The following is a 17,483-nucleotide window of genomic DNA, read 5'->3' on the forward strand; positions in this document are numbered from 1 at the left end:
ATGTAAAAATTTATTTTTTATTGTATACATGTTGCTCTGTGGCAAACGGTGAATATATATCGATTGTAGTTGACTGGCTGTTATGTTCTTTGTCTAGTTGTGAGTTGGTAGTTGTCAAGGATTTTTTATATGCTTGTGTTCTTTGTTCTCACTACAGTAAGAATGTTTTTTGTTATTTAACCATAACTAATAAAACAGTAATAAAAGTAAAAACATTTTATTTGTGTTATACACTAACAACCATTAGTTTATTTGTAGTTTATGAAATAACAAATAATAATTTATTTGGTTTCTAATTCTAATTATACTTGTACATTGAAAGAGATAACAGCAGAACTTAATGCGATTGAATTACAGGTTCTACAGCGATATTTCATTTAAATCATGACATTGTCATACTATTAGGATTTACTTGGTAGTTAAAAATACTATCAGCTATCTGTGCATGTGTTACAACTAACTGCCACATGAAAAACTAAGCTGAGATAAATTAGTTAAAACAGGAATGTGCGCTATTAACAGTACTCACCACGATGGTTTAAACTGTATACCGGGTTGCCACAACAGAATCATCAGACTAGATTTTGTCTGGTAGTTGACAGCACATGTAACAGCAGTAACACTACGGCCAAGTTAAAACCCTTATACATGATGACACTTTATTGCTATGCCAGCAGCAACTGTCACAGCCAATGAAATTGTGAAAACTGCACAACAGTTTCTGTCATGACAGTATTTAATATCATAACAATCTTGTTCTAGGCATGATTATTGGCAGTACATCCAATAGCAGTGAACTGCTGTTCATTTCAACTACAATTAATTTAATTGTGAATTCAACTAGCAATTAAATTATAATTTATTGTGAAGTATGGAGATAATTAAATAACTTAGTTGTAGTTTTTAGTTGATAATTGGCATTGACTTTTTACCCAACAGTGATTGTTTAGTATATTTTTTTTAACATTATGGAATGTTGAGAGCTTTCAATTGAAAATCTGGAAAATAGAAAAATATCTTTTTTTTCTGTGGTTAAATTTGGACATTAAATTTTTAAATTATTGCAAAATAAATATGTTGAGACATTACTTGCTACCATTAATAATGTAGTGAATATCATTTATGGACTATGAACAAACCATTACGTATCAGTTATTACTTTTAAATGTGGGTTATTCTTTTTAATACTACGAAAATTTATTTTAAATATCAGGCTTCAAGTAAATAAAGAAATCAAATTAAAATAAATAATAAATACCCTTTTACAATTGTAAAGTTCTCCATTGCAAACTAGAGTCAAATGAGGAAATTCATGAAGTATCATGGGTTGCATTCCCCATACACTGTCCACAATTTTCAGTCTCACGAAACCGATACATGCTTCCTATAGGAAAAAAAAAATAATGATTGAAACTGCACAATAAATTGTAAAATATTTCAGTATGGTATTTATTTATTTTAATATATTGTGAAAAGAACAAAATAATGATTCTATAAATAGTATATAGCAGGAAGATGGTCAAAAAATGGAAACACATCAGTAGAAAAAATATTTATTCAGCGCCTATTTAGTGACTAATAAATAATTTGTCTCCTCTTTTTTGTCCCTTTCTTACCACGACTAGGACCCTCATCTTCCTAAAATTGATCAACAAATATAATATACTTCATTATCTTTAACAACTTCATCTAATTATATTAGTTTTTCAAAAAATGAAATCTAAAATCATAAAATTAAATAAATATTCAGAATATATGAATGCGTTGTAAGTTCAGTGTTGTACTACTCAAACATCGCCAAAATTAACTGCACGTTGATGAAAAAAAAAATAGTTATGGTATAGATTCAGTTGACCGTAGTTGTAATGGTATAGGGAAGTGGGCAGTAAAAGAAGAAAGTACACATTTCTTGAGGAACCCCTCAACTACCTGCTTCCCCTGACGAAGGCCTACAAGCTAGATTGAAATGTTGCTACACAATAAATATAAATTTCACTGATCAGTATCCATTGTTATCTGACTACCTCTAAACACCACATCCTTAAAAAAAAGTAATAAATTTAACAGTGAAAGTTTAACAGTATAAAAGAGCAGAAAACCAAATAGTTACAATTGAATATAATAAAAATTAATTGAAAGATAGAAAATAGTCATAAATATAAAAATAGTAATAGGACCAATCGGCAGAACTATATACCACGTGTGTAATAGATGACAATTTATAGTTTTAGATTAATGGAAGAAAATTAAAATAAATTATATCAAATAGTACAGAGTAACTCTGTCTTACTATTTATTGATAATATAAGTTTTGCAATTCATACTGAATTGGTTCATGCTAGGTCATTAGTCAGTCATAAAATATAGGAACTCCAAAACTCAACTTATGGACCTTCTTGTTGGTAAAATCCCACATAAGACCTTGGGTGTCATTTTATACAAGCATCTCAAACCCGGCATTTTTTTGGTCCAAAATTAATTAAAAAGGACTATTCCACCATGAACCAATTGCTGGCATATGCTAGAATGTTGAGAAATAATATTACCTTAATCTTGTCATCAAACTGAAGCCTCCAGGCATCAGGTCCCCTATGCCTGATTCTACAAAAGGAATCATCACAGTATGTTATACTGTCGGTGTAGTGGCCGAATAAAGCCCAAATGCCGCACATGTCTAACCCGTTGCTTCGCGACTGAGCACAGCTGACCGCCAGCGACCTTCTTAAATACTGAATTCGCTAGCGATAGCAAACCCCGCTACGATTTAACACGTGGTAGGGTCAGAGTTGTTAGCTTTAACTAATTAGAAAAACGCGGACGTGGGATATTGAAATGAATGAAAAAATAATCTTTAGAATAGTTTATTGGATATAATCATAGGCTATTGTTTGCAACTTATTTAAGATATCATGTCAGAAATCAACTCTTATTCTTCAGAACCGAGCCAGCTTTATTTCTCTTGCTAAATAAGGCGTCGACGTAAGTATTATTATTACATGACCCCTTTACATTCAATCAATTAGATTTAATGACAGAGAATAAACACGGCGCTGTTTTGGTTCCTTGTCAGTATTAACTTATTTATTTATAAATCGTATTCAAGATCAGTTGATAATATAATAACTTATTTTGAACTATATTAATAGGCCAAAACATTTTATAAAATCTATAATTATCTGGCACATTTTACACTCGATTTCTACTCTTTCTCATATTACAAATGTTTTATAGCCATTTTTTTTCTAGATATAATTGTTCCTTTGATCAAGATATAAATTTCAAAATTAAAATAATTAGTACAATGCATTTTAAACGAATCGAATTGCAGTTCGTATTATATAGATGATGCAATAGTAAAGCAGTCTGTACACACCGGAAAGTGATGCATTTCCAACGACCAAACCTCTATCAATTCTATTTCAGTATTACATCATCTTGCAATTAAATAAATAGTACTACTTGTATTTAGTTTATTTTAAATGTATTTGATTCCAGATACTCATAAGTATTTTCCTTCTTATCTGCATCACCGAGGTGTACTACAAACTTTATAATTTGATTTACCCAAATTTATTTCGAGGAATAGATCTCTTTCATCTAAATAAATACAAAATTTAAATTTAACCTTTCTTTGTTTAAACAACGTCACCAGACAAACTGTCTATGTGCGTACACAACTACAGATACGTTTCTAGGTCAATAATTAGCACGCTTTTATTGACAAATTCACATGATTGAATTTAAAATGCGTAGAATAACGCTCTTAGAGTTAGATCATAATCAATAGTTTCGTTTGTTTAAAAAAGCAATTGTAGCGTAACAGTAATTTTATTTTAAAATTTTCACTTAGATTGTTAATAAATGATTACGGTGAAAACAAGGAATAAGTTTAATGAAAATGATGTTTGGTTAATGAACTGTGCTAACTTTAAATTTAAAAAAATTATTTATGAAATTAATTTTAAGTAATGGTAAATTTGTTAAATTTACACTATTTCACCAATTTTAATTTGCGAATAATATGTCGGCTTACATGCCATATTCAGGAATTTTATTCCTTAAAATTTTCATTGTATTAAATATAAAGTAACCAATTTAATTTACATTCCACTGGTCAAAAATCTCATGAAAATATTTTAAAATATGAATATTTACATATAAAATAAGTTAATATGAAGAATGGTGTGATTTTTAATTGTACAGTACGAAGCAAATGAAAATACCCAAGGAATTTAAATATTTCTTACTAAAATTGTAAATATTAAGTTGATTTAAATTAAATACAAGGAAGGGGGGTTCTCTTCATTTCAATATCTGAAATGTTTATTTTTTCGTATTTTATTTATTTATGTTTTGTAAAAATTATCGAGGAAAGTATAATCGCTAAAGATACACCTTACCTTTCTTTAAATCATTCCGTTGAAAATGTACCGTTTAGAATAAATTGCGAATAATTTTTGAAACGAGATTTGGAATCCATTTTGGCACATCCCCTGAACGGTACGGAACACCTTTAGTCACTTTCACGATGAACACTAGTGCCAGATGTTGAGGCCAGCGGTAGTGCCCTCCGTTAAGATATCTTTCACTTGATAACAAAGGCATCGACGGATGGGGTTGGACGTGTGTCCCCCAGTGTTTGAAATGGTCCCACATTCGTTTCCAATATTTTGAATGGTCTCATATGTTTATTAATGAGAAATTCGGAGAACATAAATGTAAACCAGCGGAACGTCCCTCCTCTTCCCAATAATCCACTGGCGTTAGCTTCATGTTCTTAACCACCTTAATCGGACCCAGTAACTGATCTTATAATGCCACAAAACAATCAAAAGGGCAATATTTCACTGATATACATATACCATGTAATATGTATGTATGTATTAACCAATACAACTATAAAGGTTACGAAAAAAAAACAACATAAAAATATATTCGAAATTTGCGGTGCAAACTGACAATAATATAATATGTTCGCTGTTATTGTGGACGTGCAATACTCCAAAGACAGCCCTCATATTACACTGATATCCTTTATTATAGTTGTTATTGTTATTCTTCTATTTGTAGAGCTGTTTTTAATCACTATATTACTTTAGGGTATGGGGACCCTTCAAATTATTTTCTGAACAACTTTGGGTTATCAGCAGAATTAAATAACATAGTAGTTAAAATTATAATTTATTTATATTAAGATACTGTGGTGAAAAATAAACCAGTAATAAACCAAACAATGATTCGGGTTTCCCCATCTTTAAGTACTAATATTCCATATTGCTAAGTATATTCATTTCTTTTTCGAAATTTTTCTTATGGTACTTAATTAAAAATTATAACAGAACACCGTTTAAACAATAATTTCTTAGCAATAAGGTATATTAGCACTTGAAGATGGGGAAACCCGAAACGCTGTACTAGCAAATATAGAATGTTGGTAATATTCTATAGGAAGTTTATTTTTCACCTCATCATCTTAATATAAAAAGAACGAACAACTTCCTAAGAAATAAAATCTTTTTTATTTATTTATTGCTATTTACAACTGTATTTACATACAAATACATTAAGTAAATTTGATGTGAGATCAAAATGAAGTCATACAGGGATGTAGAAAAACTACTCATTGGTAGCCCCCTAATGACGTTTTACTTTAGCATGTCTTATTTAAAATTTGAAAGCTGGCAAACTTAAAAAAAAATTAAAATATTTGCCACACTGGAGCATTGTCGGAGATACTTTTCTTCATTTTTAAACAGAAAAATCATGAATTATTTCTTTTAAGTCTATTTAGTCAAAGTCAAGATGGCACTGATTATTTCGCCAAAATGGGCTGCTTGGTCAGCTTATATTATAAGCTCTGCACAAGTACTAGTCTTGGTAGTTTTTAGTTTTCGCTTCCTCACTATGGAAGATAAGGAAGCTTTGTATTCATACAAGAAACGAAATAATAATAAATTTTTGAAGACTGATTTTGGCTGACTTTTTTTTAGTATGAATTAAATTGTTTTGAATATATATATATATTCTCCTATTAATCATGTTTATAAACATATTCACAAATTATTAAAATTACAACAATCCCCCTCCCTCCTTTCACACTCCGTTACTTATTCTGCTGTAAAAAAATAAATAAATGATCTTGGACTTCAGTTTCAGAATCTTCTCTTTTCAGTCTCTGAAATGAGTTCCCAGAGCTTTCTTTTATCTGAATTAAGAACCTGCCTTTTTATGAAAAGTTTCAGCTTGCCTTTTTCTGAGGAGCTTTCACAGCAAAAACAGAAAATTGTCACAACTTCCTGGTGCATTCCTATTGTTTTAATGATTTATTACAATTTGGGAGAGGCTGTTTGTCTTTATTTAAAAAGTTATATTATAATTCTATCAGGGAAACACTCTCCTGCTGATGTTATAAGATGAAATTCTTGTAAGAATGAAACTTGAGCTGAAGTCTGGCTCATCACCCACCTTATAATGCCAAAAGGCAATCCAAGATATACCCATAGCCAGCTGTACATATGGCACACCTCACCGTATGTACGTACCAATTACCAATTTACATCATATAGGAGGGTACGAAAAAAAAAAAAAAAAAAAGTCTGGCTCATGATTCTCTGCAATTTTCGCTTTATTTTAGAAAGATATGTATGCTTCCACGGATGTCAATTCACTTTATTGCTATTGTTCTTTACATGTACTCTTTGATTTTTTTGTCTTTAATTTTTTTTTTTGCTTAAATAGCACATCTGACAAAGAAAATATTTTGATTTATTTTTTAACTAGAAGTATTCCAAAGATAGTTCCATAGTCTGAGGTTTCTTTCTCTATTGTGGTCCTCCTACTAACAGTCCCAAAACTATTTAAGTTTTCACACTGTAACCACAGTATATACTACTATTTATAGAATATGTCAAATAAAAAAAACAAAAATCCTTTTTTTTTGTCAGATGTGTCACTATTCAAGCAAAGTAGTCACATTTATATTTTATATTTATATTTTATTGAGATCAGTAGCAGAAAAAAAAATTCTCCAACCCAAAACCATATTAATGTATTAAATGTATTATTGAGAAGTTATGGAAAGACATTAATGAAAAGATGATTAATGGATATTAAGCTATGATAAATTAAAAAAATATTATTAATAATTCATTTTTATTAATTTCAAATAAATAGTTTATAACCAAGGCAGGTGAAAAATTAAAGTATTATTAAATTTACAGTTTGAATGATTTACTACAAATAATTAATATAACTTCTTATCCAGACATACGAAAGCTTTAAATATATAGGGAGTTTAGAAATGTTTTATGCATATGAAAGCTAATATATATAAATAATAAATGTAAAAATATGATTAAAGCAATATGATAATTACATCATTAAAACCTTCTTTTTTTTATCAATATAAAATATTGGAACCATCAAACACTGAAAATATGAAGTCCTTCTCAGTCATTGTATATTTTTTGTTGTTTTGTTGAATAAATTATGGTACAGTGAACTTTATCCAGTTATATTGACTGACTATCATCTCCTAAATATTTATTTCAATTTTTTAAAAAGTTTATATATGAAAACTAGGAAGTTTTAGAGAAAATAAGAAGCATGTTTTAAAGGTTTAGCTGTTAGTGGTTTTTATCAAAGGCATTTCTTACTAGTTTTCATAATAAAAACTGTTATCATTGTATTTAAAGATAACAATATTGATTTAAATACAAAGGGGGTATAATTTTTATTTATATAAATAAAGCAATTACTTAAAGAAATAACTAGATCATCTATGGTTTGAAATTACTGACATATCAAGTCATTATTTGTATCACTTAAATATCTATATCATATTTATCTAATTTACAGATTAATATGTTATTACTGTTTTGTTAAAGTTCTTCTTTAATTTTATTTTCTTTTTCATTGTTCAAGACATTAATTGCTTTTGTCCAGAAATCTTTTATATCATCAAATGAAATATGTTCCATTTTTGCATTTTCTGTTTTTATATGGAGAAAATTGTTGTTTGTGTAATTTTCCCAATGGATGGGGACATCTTCGAATGAAGGCTTCCTAAAAAAAATTTTTTTTTTTAAAATAATGTTATAACTTTAAAATATTTTATGACTGAATGTATCTTGTAATAAATACTTTATACTATTTATTTTTTTTTTATACTTACTGGGTTTTAGCAAAGTTTACCCAAAGTTTTACAAGAAGTTCTGATACTTTTCTATCCTCTGGTCTTCCTTTAGTCCCAGGAAAAAAACTAGACCAATCAAAAAGGCTCAGCAGTTCATCTCCATGGCAAGCCTCTAAAGAAAAATATTAATAAAATGAAAAAAAAAAAAAAGAAATCTTGAAATGTTAAAATTGAACCACAATCTGATTCCTTCCTATAAAGTTTAAATTCTGTAATTAAACTTTATGAATTATATAATTATTTAATGAATAATGATTGCTTCATTTCATGGGTATATATTTATATATTCGGCATTCAAAAAATAATGGCTTTTTTTAAATTTATTATTTCATTATGCAAACTCAGAATAAAACATTTTATTTACTGAGGTTCATTTTCCTGTTTTGATACTTTGTCCTAAAATTATTATGAATAATAAATAATATTCTTATTTCATTTAATAGTAATTTAATAAGCTTAATAAAATATATTGTAATATCTTGATGTATTTAAATAGTGATTTATATTTCTAATAAAAATATTTAATTACTCAGCTCAAGTAATAACAAATTGTATGTGATTTACTTGGGGAATTGAGTCTGTTCGGTCCCATTCTGTCTGCTACTGAGTTCTCTGCTCTGTGGCTCAAGAGGTAGGCATATTTTGGCCCATTGTGCTTGTCCAATGATTGGCTCATGGGGTATATTATGAAGTAATCATTGGCCAGCTGTAAAAATATATAAATTTATATTTAAAAAAAAATTAGTTAACTCTCTATGACTCAAATTTCATAAAAATGAGTAATCACACAAATACCTGCATAATTCAAATAAACAGTAGTTGGAAATGTAGAGGTCTGATTTTGAAAGTTATAATTATAAAAATAACTATAATGAACAACTTCACTATGGTTGATTAATGTTTTAGGTTGGTTCTCCATGATTCATTTTTAATTATTAAATTCAATCAAAATGATTGAAGAAAAAATCTCCTTAGGATCACATTAACCCACATTGTTTAAAAATAAAATGGCACACAATTAATTTTTATTTTTACATGCATATATTTTTAACATTTTTAGCAACATTTCAGCCCTTTCCTCTGGCTTTTTTCCAACTATTTACTTCTTCTTCATCCTAATAACATTATTAAAATTATATATTTCTATAAATACTATTCCTGGATAGCATTTATTGAGATTAAAAATAAATTAATTTCTTAATGCGTTTCCAAATTAGTTTTAAAAAAATGTTTTCCCAAAATTTGATTGAATAAAAAATATTTTTGTTTTGTATTTTTTCTATTTCTATTTAATATTGTTGATTATGTCTTATGTGTTTGTGAAGTTGAAGTAAACAGAACAGAAATAACAGACTGACTACCTGCTAGAAAAGACAGTTATGTTTCGGATAAACCAAAACAAACCCATATTTACATTCCTCGGTTTCACCTCTATTTATTTCTCGCATAAACTTTAACATAATTGTATCACAGTAGTGTTGAACAGACTGTAATAGACAATTGTAAATAATATCTGTATTATTAATCTCAAATTTTACTCTAAACAATATAGTATTTAATAATTCTTTAGTCTTTTCTAATCGAATGATCATGACATTGTATCTATGGAATTTTTTCATTATATGGTTACTGCTCTGTTCTTTTGAGTCATAGGATGATGCTATGTAACCTAAAGCCTTCTTAAACAAAACAATTTTTTGATTCAGACAGGTAGTTCTTGAAATGTGTTTGTTCAGACACATTCTCTAGTCTTACATAACAGTATAGTTGTAGGGATATTTAAACTAAAAGATTTCGATCTCCAGATGAATTTCAAAATGTTTTGTACAGTACTAGCCAAAAAAAAAAATGTATTTAGTTTTTTATCAGATATGATTATTTTTTAGGCAGAAAGAAAAAAAAAATTGTTTTATTTTTACAGAAAATGTTAACAGCACATTGTATCTACTTATTATAAGTTATTGAAGACGGTAGTTTTATATTGCTTCTTTCTTTTTGGTAGCACTATAGCCTATTACAATTTTCAAGCTAGAACTATAAAGATGACCTTCAAATTTTTAAGTTAATTTGTGTAATTTGGCTTGCCCAAAATCCTTTGTAAAGAGTAAACATTTTTAAAAATTATTTTCAAATACTCCAACTTTTTTTTCTACAGAAAAGATGGTTTTCTCAGAGGAATAAGAGAAAATATGTTATCAAAGAATTCCAAATATTAACACTTCAGAATATCTTTAGTGATCGTGTAAGACCAGAGTTGTATAGACAATGAAGCATGAATCATAAATCTTAGATGCAATGAATAAGCACAAATACAGTTGAAAAAACAACTAATGAAGTGGTAATTGGAATAAGTTCATACATTAAAAAGGTATTGCACAAAAAAAATCAGTGTTTTTCATGATGTCCACTTCTTATTATAATAGATTACCCACAACAAGAAAAAAGGATCCAGCTTACTTTTTCAATTTGATCCAAAAGTTGGTTTTTACTATTCACATTACTGAAGTATTTTTCTTTAATCAAAGTTAAAAATGTATCGAATCCTGGAGAATCTGGTCTAATTGAGAGTAAAACAGGAAGCAATGCATCAGTATTTTGTGCCAGATTATACAAAACTGAATCATCCTGGTTTGCAAGACCTAAAAAAGAATAAATAAAATTATATAAAATCAAATTGTGACCTTATTTACTAAAAATTATGTAAAATTAATAGTTTATTGAAGTGAAACTTCTTTACCAACTCCTTTAACACAATAAAAAAAATTTTTACGGAAGTAAATTGATTTTGTGACATGAGGGAATGAGATGAAATGGAGGTGGTGGGTGGCAACACTTGATGTGTTTTGCATTTAGATTAAGATATCTCATAAACTAAAAATTGTAGCCACATACTGTAAGTTCAGCTGTTCAATATTTCATTCTCTTTGCAATGTGCTATAATTCAAAATTGTATCTCTATCTACACCGAGATAGAGAGACAAAAAGAGGAAATCACAGTGCCAGAAATGAAATGATAAAAATTGGAGTTGCATACTGCAAATGAAGGAAGTGTTCAGTATTTCATCCTCTTTATAATGAACCATAGTTGAAAATAGCATCTTGACTCTACACCGAGATAGAGAGGTAAAAGTTGAAAAGATAGCTCCAGAAACGGAATGATAAAGAGATTTTGAATATTAAACTCACCATTAGAAAGAACACAGAGATGTGGTACAATAATTAATGCAATATCTGTAAGAGATATTATAAACATTCCATCAAATGTTTACAATTCTTATTTAATATAAACTATTATTTCACAAATGAATAGTATAATTAAAAAAACATTACTTAATAATTACAATTAAATAAGAAAAGAAAATATTTAAAAATGTTATTATATTTTTATAAAATAAAAATAATTATTGATAAAATAGAATGAAAAAAATAATATATTATTTCATTATCAGAGGTTTCAATTTTTTTTTGGCCGGTGCCCAGACTGCTACAATTTTGTTGTTACTGAGATTAGCAATGATATTATTTATTTTGATTCACTCCCTTGATAATCATCTCTCAAATAAATATTTTTATCTGTATTGATCTTGTTAATTCAGAGTACCAGAAGATGAACACTTACAGACTAATATCTTATTCAATTATTGATGTTGGCAATTATAACATCATGATGACAAAGCTATGGAGGACAGGGCTAATATTCCTTAAGTTCTTTCTAAATAGTTTATATAGGTGTGTCTCCCAAAAATTTTATTCTGAGTGAACCCCATCTTAGAACTAACAAAATAAATGTGTAACTATTTACATGTATAATTACTTACACAAACACACTATCTGAATAATATATAAATACAAATATATATTGAATAAAATTTATTTTTTCTTATATATATATTATGGTAATCTTATAAAAGAGTCATTTATACTATTAGGATAAATATGTTTTATGAACATTTAGTTTTTGAAAATAAAATATACTTATTTTTAACAAATTCTAGATGAAATTGACCATATTTCATTGTATTTTTAATTTATATATCTTTTAATGGACCATATTTACTTGCTGTCTTTAAGACCGCTTCTCCATTTGTGAATCCAGTGATCCATGGCTTTTCATTCTTAAAATTTCTTAAATCATCTGTCATAAAAGCTCCTTCACTGACTTCTTCAATTACTGGCATGAAAATGATTGGGTCTGAATCCCATGCCTGAAAAAAGAAAAATCTATAAATAGCATTGTTTTTTATTTTGATTGTTATACTAATGAGGAAAATTAAAATATTTTTTCTACACATTCAAGGTTCATAAGGCTATTGAGCCTAGAGAATTATGTAAATAAAGGCAAAAAATGTAGAAAACATAAAGGATGACAATAGCAACAAGTAAAAATTAATAGCAATACAGTTATAAAGATAAGTTAGAATAAACCCCCGAAACATAAACATGTGAGAAATAGAGAATATACCAAGGAAAAATCCTTAATTATTTCAACTTTACTTAAAAGAACACATCCCAGGAAATTGAAGAAAACTAATTATGTATGTTCAGACACATTCTGTTCTTAAAATAAAAAGTTTCATGAAGAAGTTGAAATTATACTGAGTTGTCCACTGACCAGAAGTTCAATTTCAGTTGCAGTTAATCTCTCTGCATCAATAGTCTGAAGACATTCCAGCATAGGGCCCTTGTTGCAGTCCACCATTCTCGCAACTTGTTCAGTTATCTGTTTCGTGCGCCAAGAAGGTGATAATGCCCATACTGCATCCATAACTCCACTTTGTGAGATACCTCCTTTTATAAAATCTGTGAAACAATTACATCTGAACTCCTATTATACAAGTGAGGTATTACTGTTAAAGCATGCTGTTCAAGTACAACTTCTATCAGCATCGGATAATATTATTACGGACTGATTTTATTATAAAAATATGATGTAAGGTAAATTAGAAATTGAGGAAAATTAGCTTGACATTACAAATGCTACTGTTAAGAATTGCTTAGTGTTATGAGCAGACTCAATTCAGTGAATAAGATTGATTAAACAATGGCATAATTAATTACAATGTCGCTAATACCTCTAGTCAAAGGAGAGGCCATCAGGAAATGGGTGCTAGCAGCACCAGCACTGTCACCAAAGACTACAATTGATTCAGGGTTGCCACCATAGTCATTAATATTTTCATATAACCATTTGAGTGCCATTGCTTGGTCCTTTAAACCAAAGTTGCCTGAGATAGTTTTATCGCCAGTGGATAAGAATCCTATAAGCATAATTAAAACTTTTTATTAGTACTTTGTGAAATTTAATTTACAGCATATTGAACTATAGTTTATTTTCAAAGTTATTTAAACATTTAATATCATATACAGCAATAATATTTCTTTTATTAATCACATAATTTACAAGTAGTGTCCTAAACCCTTTCGAAGATTATGCTCTATTTTGAGCTTTTAGATTCTTCCTTATAAATATGACATTTGTTTTTTGTTTTGTTTTTTTAATTTGTTTAACCAATCTATTTTCAAACAGTTTGAGTAGCATTTTTGAAAACAATTTTTTCACCAGTCTCATGTATAACCTGTTTGTTTTGTGTGAATCTTGTATAACCTAAATGTGGAAATCAAATTTCAGAAATTTTGAATATTGAGTATTTTCATGTTTTAGTTTCTGAAGCTGAAACTAAATTAGATTTAAAAAAATATTAATAAGTACATGTACTTTCAAGAAACGTAATCCTCTTTCTAATAATGTGGTTGAATTTAGAATTGTACAAATCAGAGTTATAAACATATAACTGAAAATTAAATTCAAAAGACTACAAAATAGACAAAATTTTTTATGTTCATAAGACTCTTTTACTGTAAATTAAGCATGGAACCATCTCCATAAACAGTTTTAACTTGAAACAATTAAACCATCTCATATAAGATTATTATAGCAAGCTAATCTCACATGTTTATAATTTTCGTTTCAAAAGGGTAGATTTTACTGAAACATCCTTCTTAAAATTTTTAGGTGTAGTAGGAATGAAAAGACGGACAAAACCATTGTTATTTAAGCAAAGTTGAATATAACAGTTTGTTTTTTTTAAACTAAAATATTTTTCACTGCAAATGAATATTTTGTCATCATAGAAGCATGAGAACTCCCAATTCTGTAATATGTTTCTGTTTTTTATTGAATATATTAATGCTTATAAAATATTTAATAGGATTCAAGTCTCATTGTTGTATAGCTCTATACGACAATACAACATTGTATATGCTCTCACCTAATAGCCCTAGCCGATAGTGGAGTGAAACGAGAATTACGTCTTCATCCATAAAGAATGCTGGAGCTTCCTTTGGGCCACTCATACCCATTCTGAATCCTCCTCCATGAATGTAAACCAGGATAGGAAGTTTTTCCCTAGTGTCTAACTATTTTCAAACATAAAAATCTTCAATTCTGATAATTATTTTGCTATGTTTGGGCCATCCATGTCAATTCAGTCCACTTTTGAACCTTACAAGCTCAGATTTTCTCATAATCTGGCACAGTTGTTCTATTGGTATATATTTTGAAAAATATGAAATTTTACTGAAATTAGTCTACTCGTTTTTGAATTATATAGCTAAAAATTTTGCATAAATAAGTTCAAAAATAGAGAAGGACAAGTTTTGGAATTGCTTTAGAACCTTCTCTAATTTACCTTTGTTAAAATAAGATAAAGTTTGTTTATATTTTCTGAAAAATGCAAATTTTAAAATATATTTCTTGAATAGGTAGTATTGCTGTGAATTAGGGCAAAATATAAATGTGGAATTGTTAAAAAAATAAAACTCCACTCCCATAAATTCAACTATTCATTTATATTAATTATTATTATTATGTATTTTTGATACATTAACGACTGTTCATATCCTCCATAGCTCAGTTGGTCGAGGTGCAGGTCTTAGTAATCTCAGAACTGCAAATGGCATTGGTTCAAATCTGGCCTGGGGAGTGGATATTTTTCATTTTATGGCAGTCCTACAAAATGAAATAACTTGACCCCCTCCCTCGCCATGGTTAGAATAGGTTGTTCAATTAAAGGAATTAATTATAAAATTTGTATTTTTTCAGAAAATTAAGATTTGATGTTGAAAAATTTATCTTATCCTGAACTATGTATTGTTTTATATTCTAAAAGGGCATGGAATATAATTTAAAATAATACCTATCTCATATCTATACCTAAGCTTTTATGGCAATTCCTACACATTCTCTGTTTCTTGAGCCCATTTATGAGGGCTTTACCGTTGTGTACTTCAAAAATGAGTGCATACATCTCAGTCAAATTTCATATTATTCCAAGTCTATACCAAAAGAACAACTTTACCAGATTTAAAAAAAAAAATCTGCGATGATAAGGTTCAAAAGTGTGTTGAATTGACATAGAATAACCTTTTATTTTTGTCTACAGATTTAAAATAATCTTTACCATTGGTGTGAAAATATTAAGGTACAAACAGTCTTCTTGTCCCAGAGTCATGTTTCTCACGAGAGGAAAGTAAATGAGTTTTTGTAAACAAAGTGGTGCATCTCCTGTGGCGTCTAATGTTCCTTTCCATCCTTGGTGTGGTTGTGGATTCTATATTTTTAAAATCATTTTTACTTTCATGATTAAATATATAAATATCACATATATTATGTTAGGGTTACTAATGATAATTTAATATTTTATGGCATTGATAATTTACAACAGATATCTGCATTATTTATGACTATTTTATTCCCAGAAGCAGTTTTTCTAAAAGGAGGAGATTACCTGTTACAATGATTATTTTAATAATGAACTTCTCTTCGCATAAATTAAAATATAAATACAAACTTTTTCTTATTCATTTTTCATTGATAATGGCTTTCATATTTTTAGCTACTTATAATTTCTTACTCTCACGTAACTAATCTTATGATTTTCTTTTTAATAAATTGATTTATTTGTATTGTAAAAATTGATAGGAATGTGCATAAAAATTTCAAATAAGCAATTAAACCGAAAATTGACATAAATATTATCTGGCAAATGAAATGTAAGATTATAAAACAAATACTGGTGGTAATATTACAAATCATGAGTAGAAATAAATACCTATTAAACATTAAAAGCAATTAGCAACAATAAAAAGTCACACTTTTAGGGAAAGTTATTTATTATTTTCTGTAATATCACTGAAAAAGTCTGTTAATTGGGGATAGTAATTATTGATATTTATTTTTAAAAAACCAACAGCACTAAAATATGAATAATTACTAAAATGGAAATAAAAAGAAAATATGTTTTAATTTTTATTGAATGTGAAGAGATTTTAGAGAATTTTGGAAATTAAAAAACATAAGAACAATTTTTTTTATAGAAAGATGGATGCAGAGTAAGTTCTTCTTTTTTAAAGTAAAACTAAATTAATACCATTTCTCTTACAAGTATGTGTTTCTGATGCCCCTAAAGTTTTTTTTAATTATATGTTCAGACCTACTAAGCTAAAATGCATTTATTGTATTGGAACAGTGAAAAAACTCTCTAATATTAATTTATGAAGATTTACAAACTGTTTACATTATTCCATTCATCTAAAAAAAAAAAAAAAAAAAAGGATAGACTACAAATAAAAATGAACATTTTAAAAAATTGCTGAATACCTAATAATTAAGAACCTGTAAAACCAAAATAATTGGGCCTATGTATAGGAAAATGTTTAAATTAATGTTGTGTTTCAGCAATATTGGGCAAATAATTATGGCATTCATTAGAATTTTATCCTATTTTATTATATTGTCATTCATATTCTATTCATATAAATGTTTTTATAGCAGAAATAAAATTATAACCATAATATTTATAAAATAAGATTATTAGTAAATTAATAACAAATATTTTGACCTTGAGTCTAAGCTCATTGATAGGTGGTTGTGCATAAGGTATTCCCTTAAATGCATAATACTTCCTGCCACTCCTGGACGTCTCTTCTGTACCTTCGATATCTCCTTTCCTGGTCGTCAACTCAATGGAGAAGGATTTTGAGACTAAATAAGAAAAAAGAACTACTAAGCTTGAATACCACCTCATCTTGCAGGTTGCTGAGGTCGACTGAAAAACTTAGGTTCCTTTTCCCAACTTAACATATCATGAATTAGCAAATAGCTAATTTTTTATTCTCCTTGAATATTCATTGAGTTCAATTGATTAAGTTATATAGCTTTTATATTATTTTTAGTTATTAATGCCTGTAGCATGATAAATTCTGTTTATATTTATTGGCTTTTATCTGT

The 17,483-nt window shown here is 28.1% G+C and overlaps 2 protein-coding genes and 1 long non-coding RNA gene across 4 annotated transcripts in view; 1 reads left to right on the plus strand and 2 right to left on the minus strand.

The window, feature by feature from the left end:
* The window catches only part of AsnS (asparagine synthetase), a 12,146-nt gene extending 9,413 nt beyond the window's left edge, over positions 1–2,733 (minus strand). Inside the window, exons 1-2 of the mRNA XM_014417573.3 lie at positions 2,547–2,733; positions 1,259–1,384 (exon numbers count right to left, since the gene is read on the minus strand). Coding sequence (XP_014273059.1) covers positions 1,259–1,384; positions 2,547–2,672 — 252 coding nt within the window. The 5' untranslated portion in view covers positions 2,673–2,733. The remainder of the gene's footprint in view (positions 1–1,258; positions 1,385–2,546) is intronic.
* LOC106678812 (uncharacterized) overlaps positions 1–10,740 on the plus strand; it is a 24,833-nt gene extending 14,093 nt beyond the window's left edge. The window contains exons 5-6 of one of the 2 annotated variants that reach the window (XR_001342833.2): positions 10,350–10,532; positions 10,618–10,740. This is a non-coding gene — a long non-coding RNA (uncharacterized lncRNA). Of the gene's footprint in view, positions 1–10,349 lie in introns of both variants that reach the window. The other variant, XR_001342830.2, reaches the window with a different exon arrangement.
* On the minus strand, positions 7,157–17,312 carry LOC106678811 (venom carboxylesterase-6). The gene is made up of 10 exons (XM_014417574.3): positions 17,095–17,312; positions 15,655–15,804; positions 14,464–14,611; positions 13,267–13,452; positions 12,807–12,994; positions 12,252–12,399; positions 10,652–10,833; positions 8,759–8,900; positions 8,174–8,306; positions 7,157–8,064 (listed from the first exon to the last, which is right to left on the minus strand). The coding sequence occupies exons 1-10, from the start codon at positions 17,278–17,280 to the stop codon at positions 7,881–7,883; spliced, it is 1,647 nt and encodes a 548-aa protein (XP_014273060.1). The 5' UTR covers positions 17,281–17,312; the 3' UTR covers positions 7,157–7,880.
* Positions 17,313–17,483: the final 171 nt, after the last annotated feature.

This window comes from Halyomorpha halys, unplaced genomic scaffold, assembly GCF_000696795.3.
Source record: "Halyomorpha halys isolate HHAL.00 unplaced genomic scaffold, Hhal_1.1 Scaffold161.1, whole genome shotgun sequence".
NCBI classification, from domain to species: Eukaryota; Metazoa; Arthropoda; class Insecta; order Hemiptera; family Pentatomidae; genus Halyomorpha; species Halyomorpha halys.

Coding starts and splice junctions, on each gene's coding strand:
- LOC106678811 (XM_014417574.3), bottom strand. CDS start 17,280: ATGAGGTGGTATTCAAGCTTAGTAGTTCTTTTTTCTTATTTAGTCTCA. Junction 14,612..15,654: donor TTAATATTTTCACACCAATG/GTAAAGATTATT, acceptor GTTTGAAAATAG/TTAGACACTAGGGAAAAACT. Junction 8,065..8,173: donor GTAAACTTTGCTAAAACCCA/GTAAGTATAAAA, acceptor AATTTTTTTTAG/GAAGCCTTCATTCGAAGATG.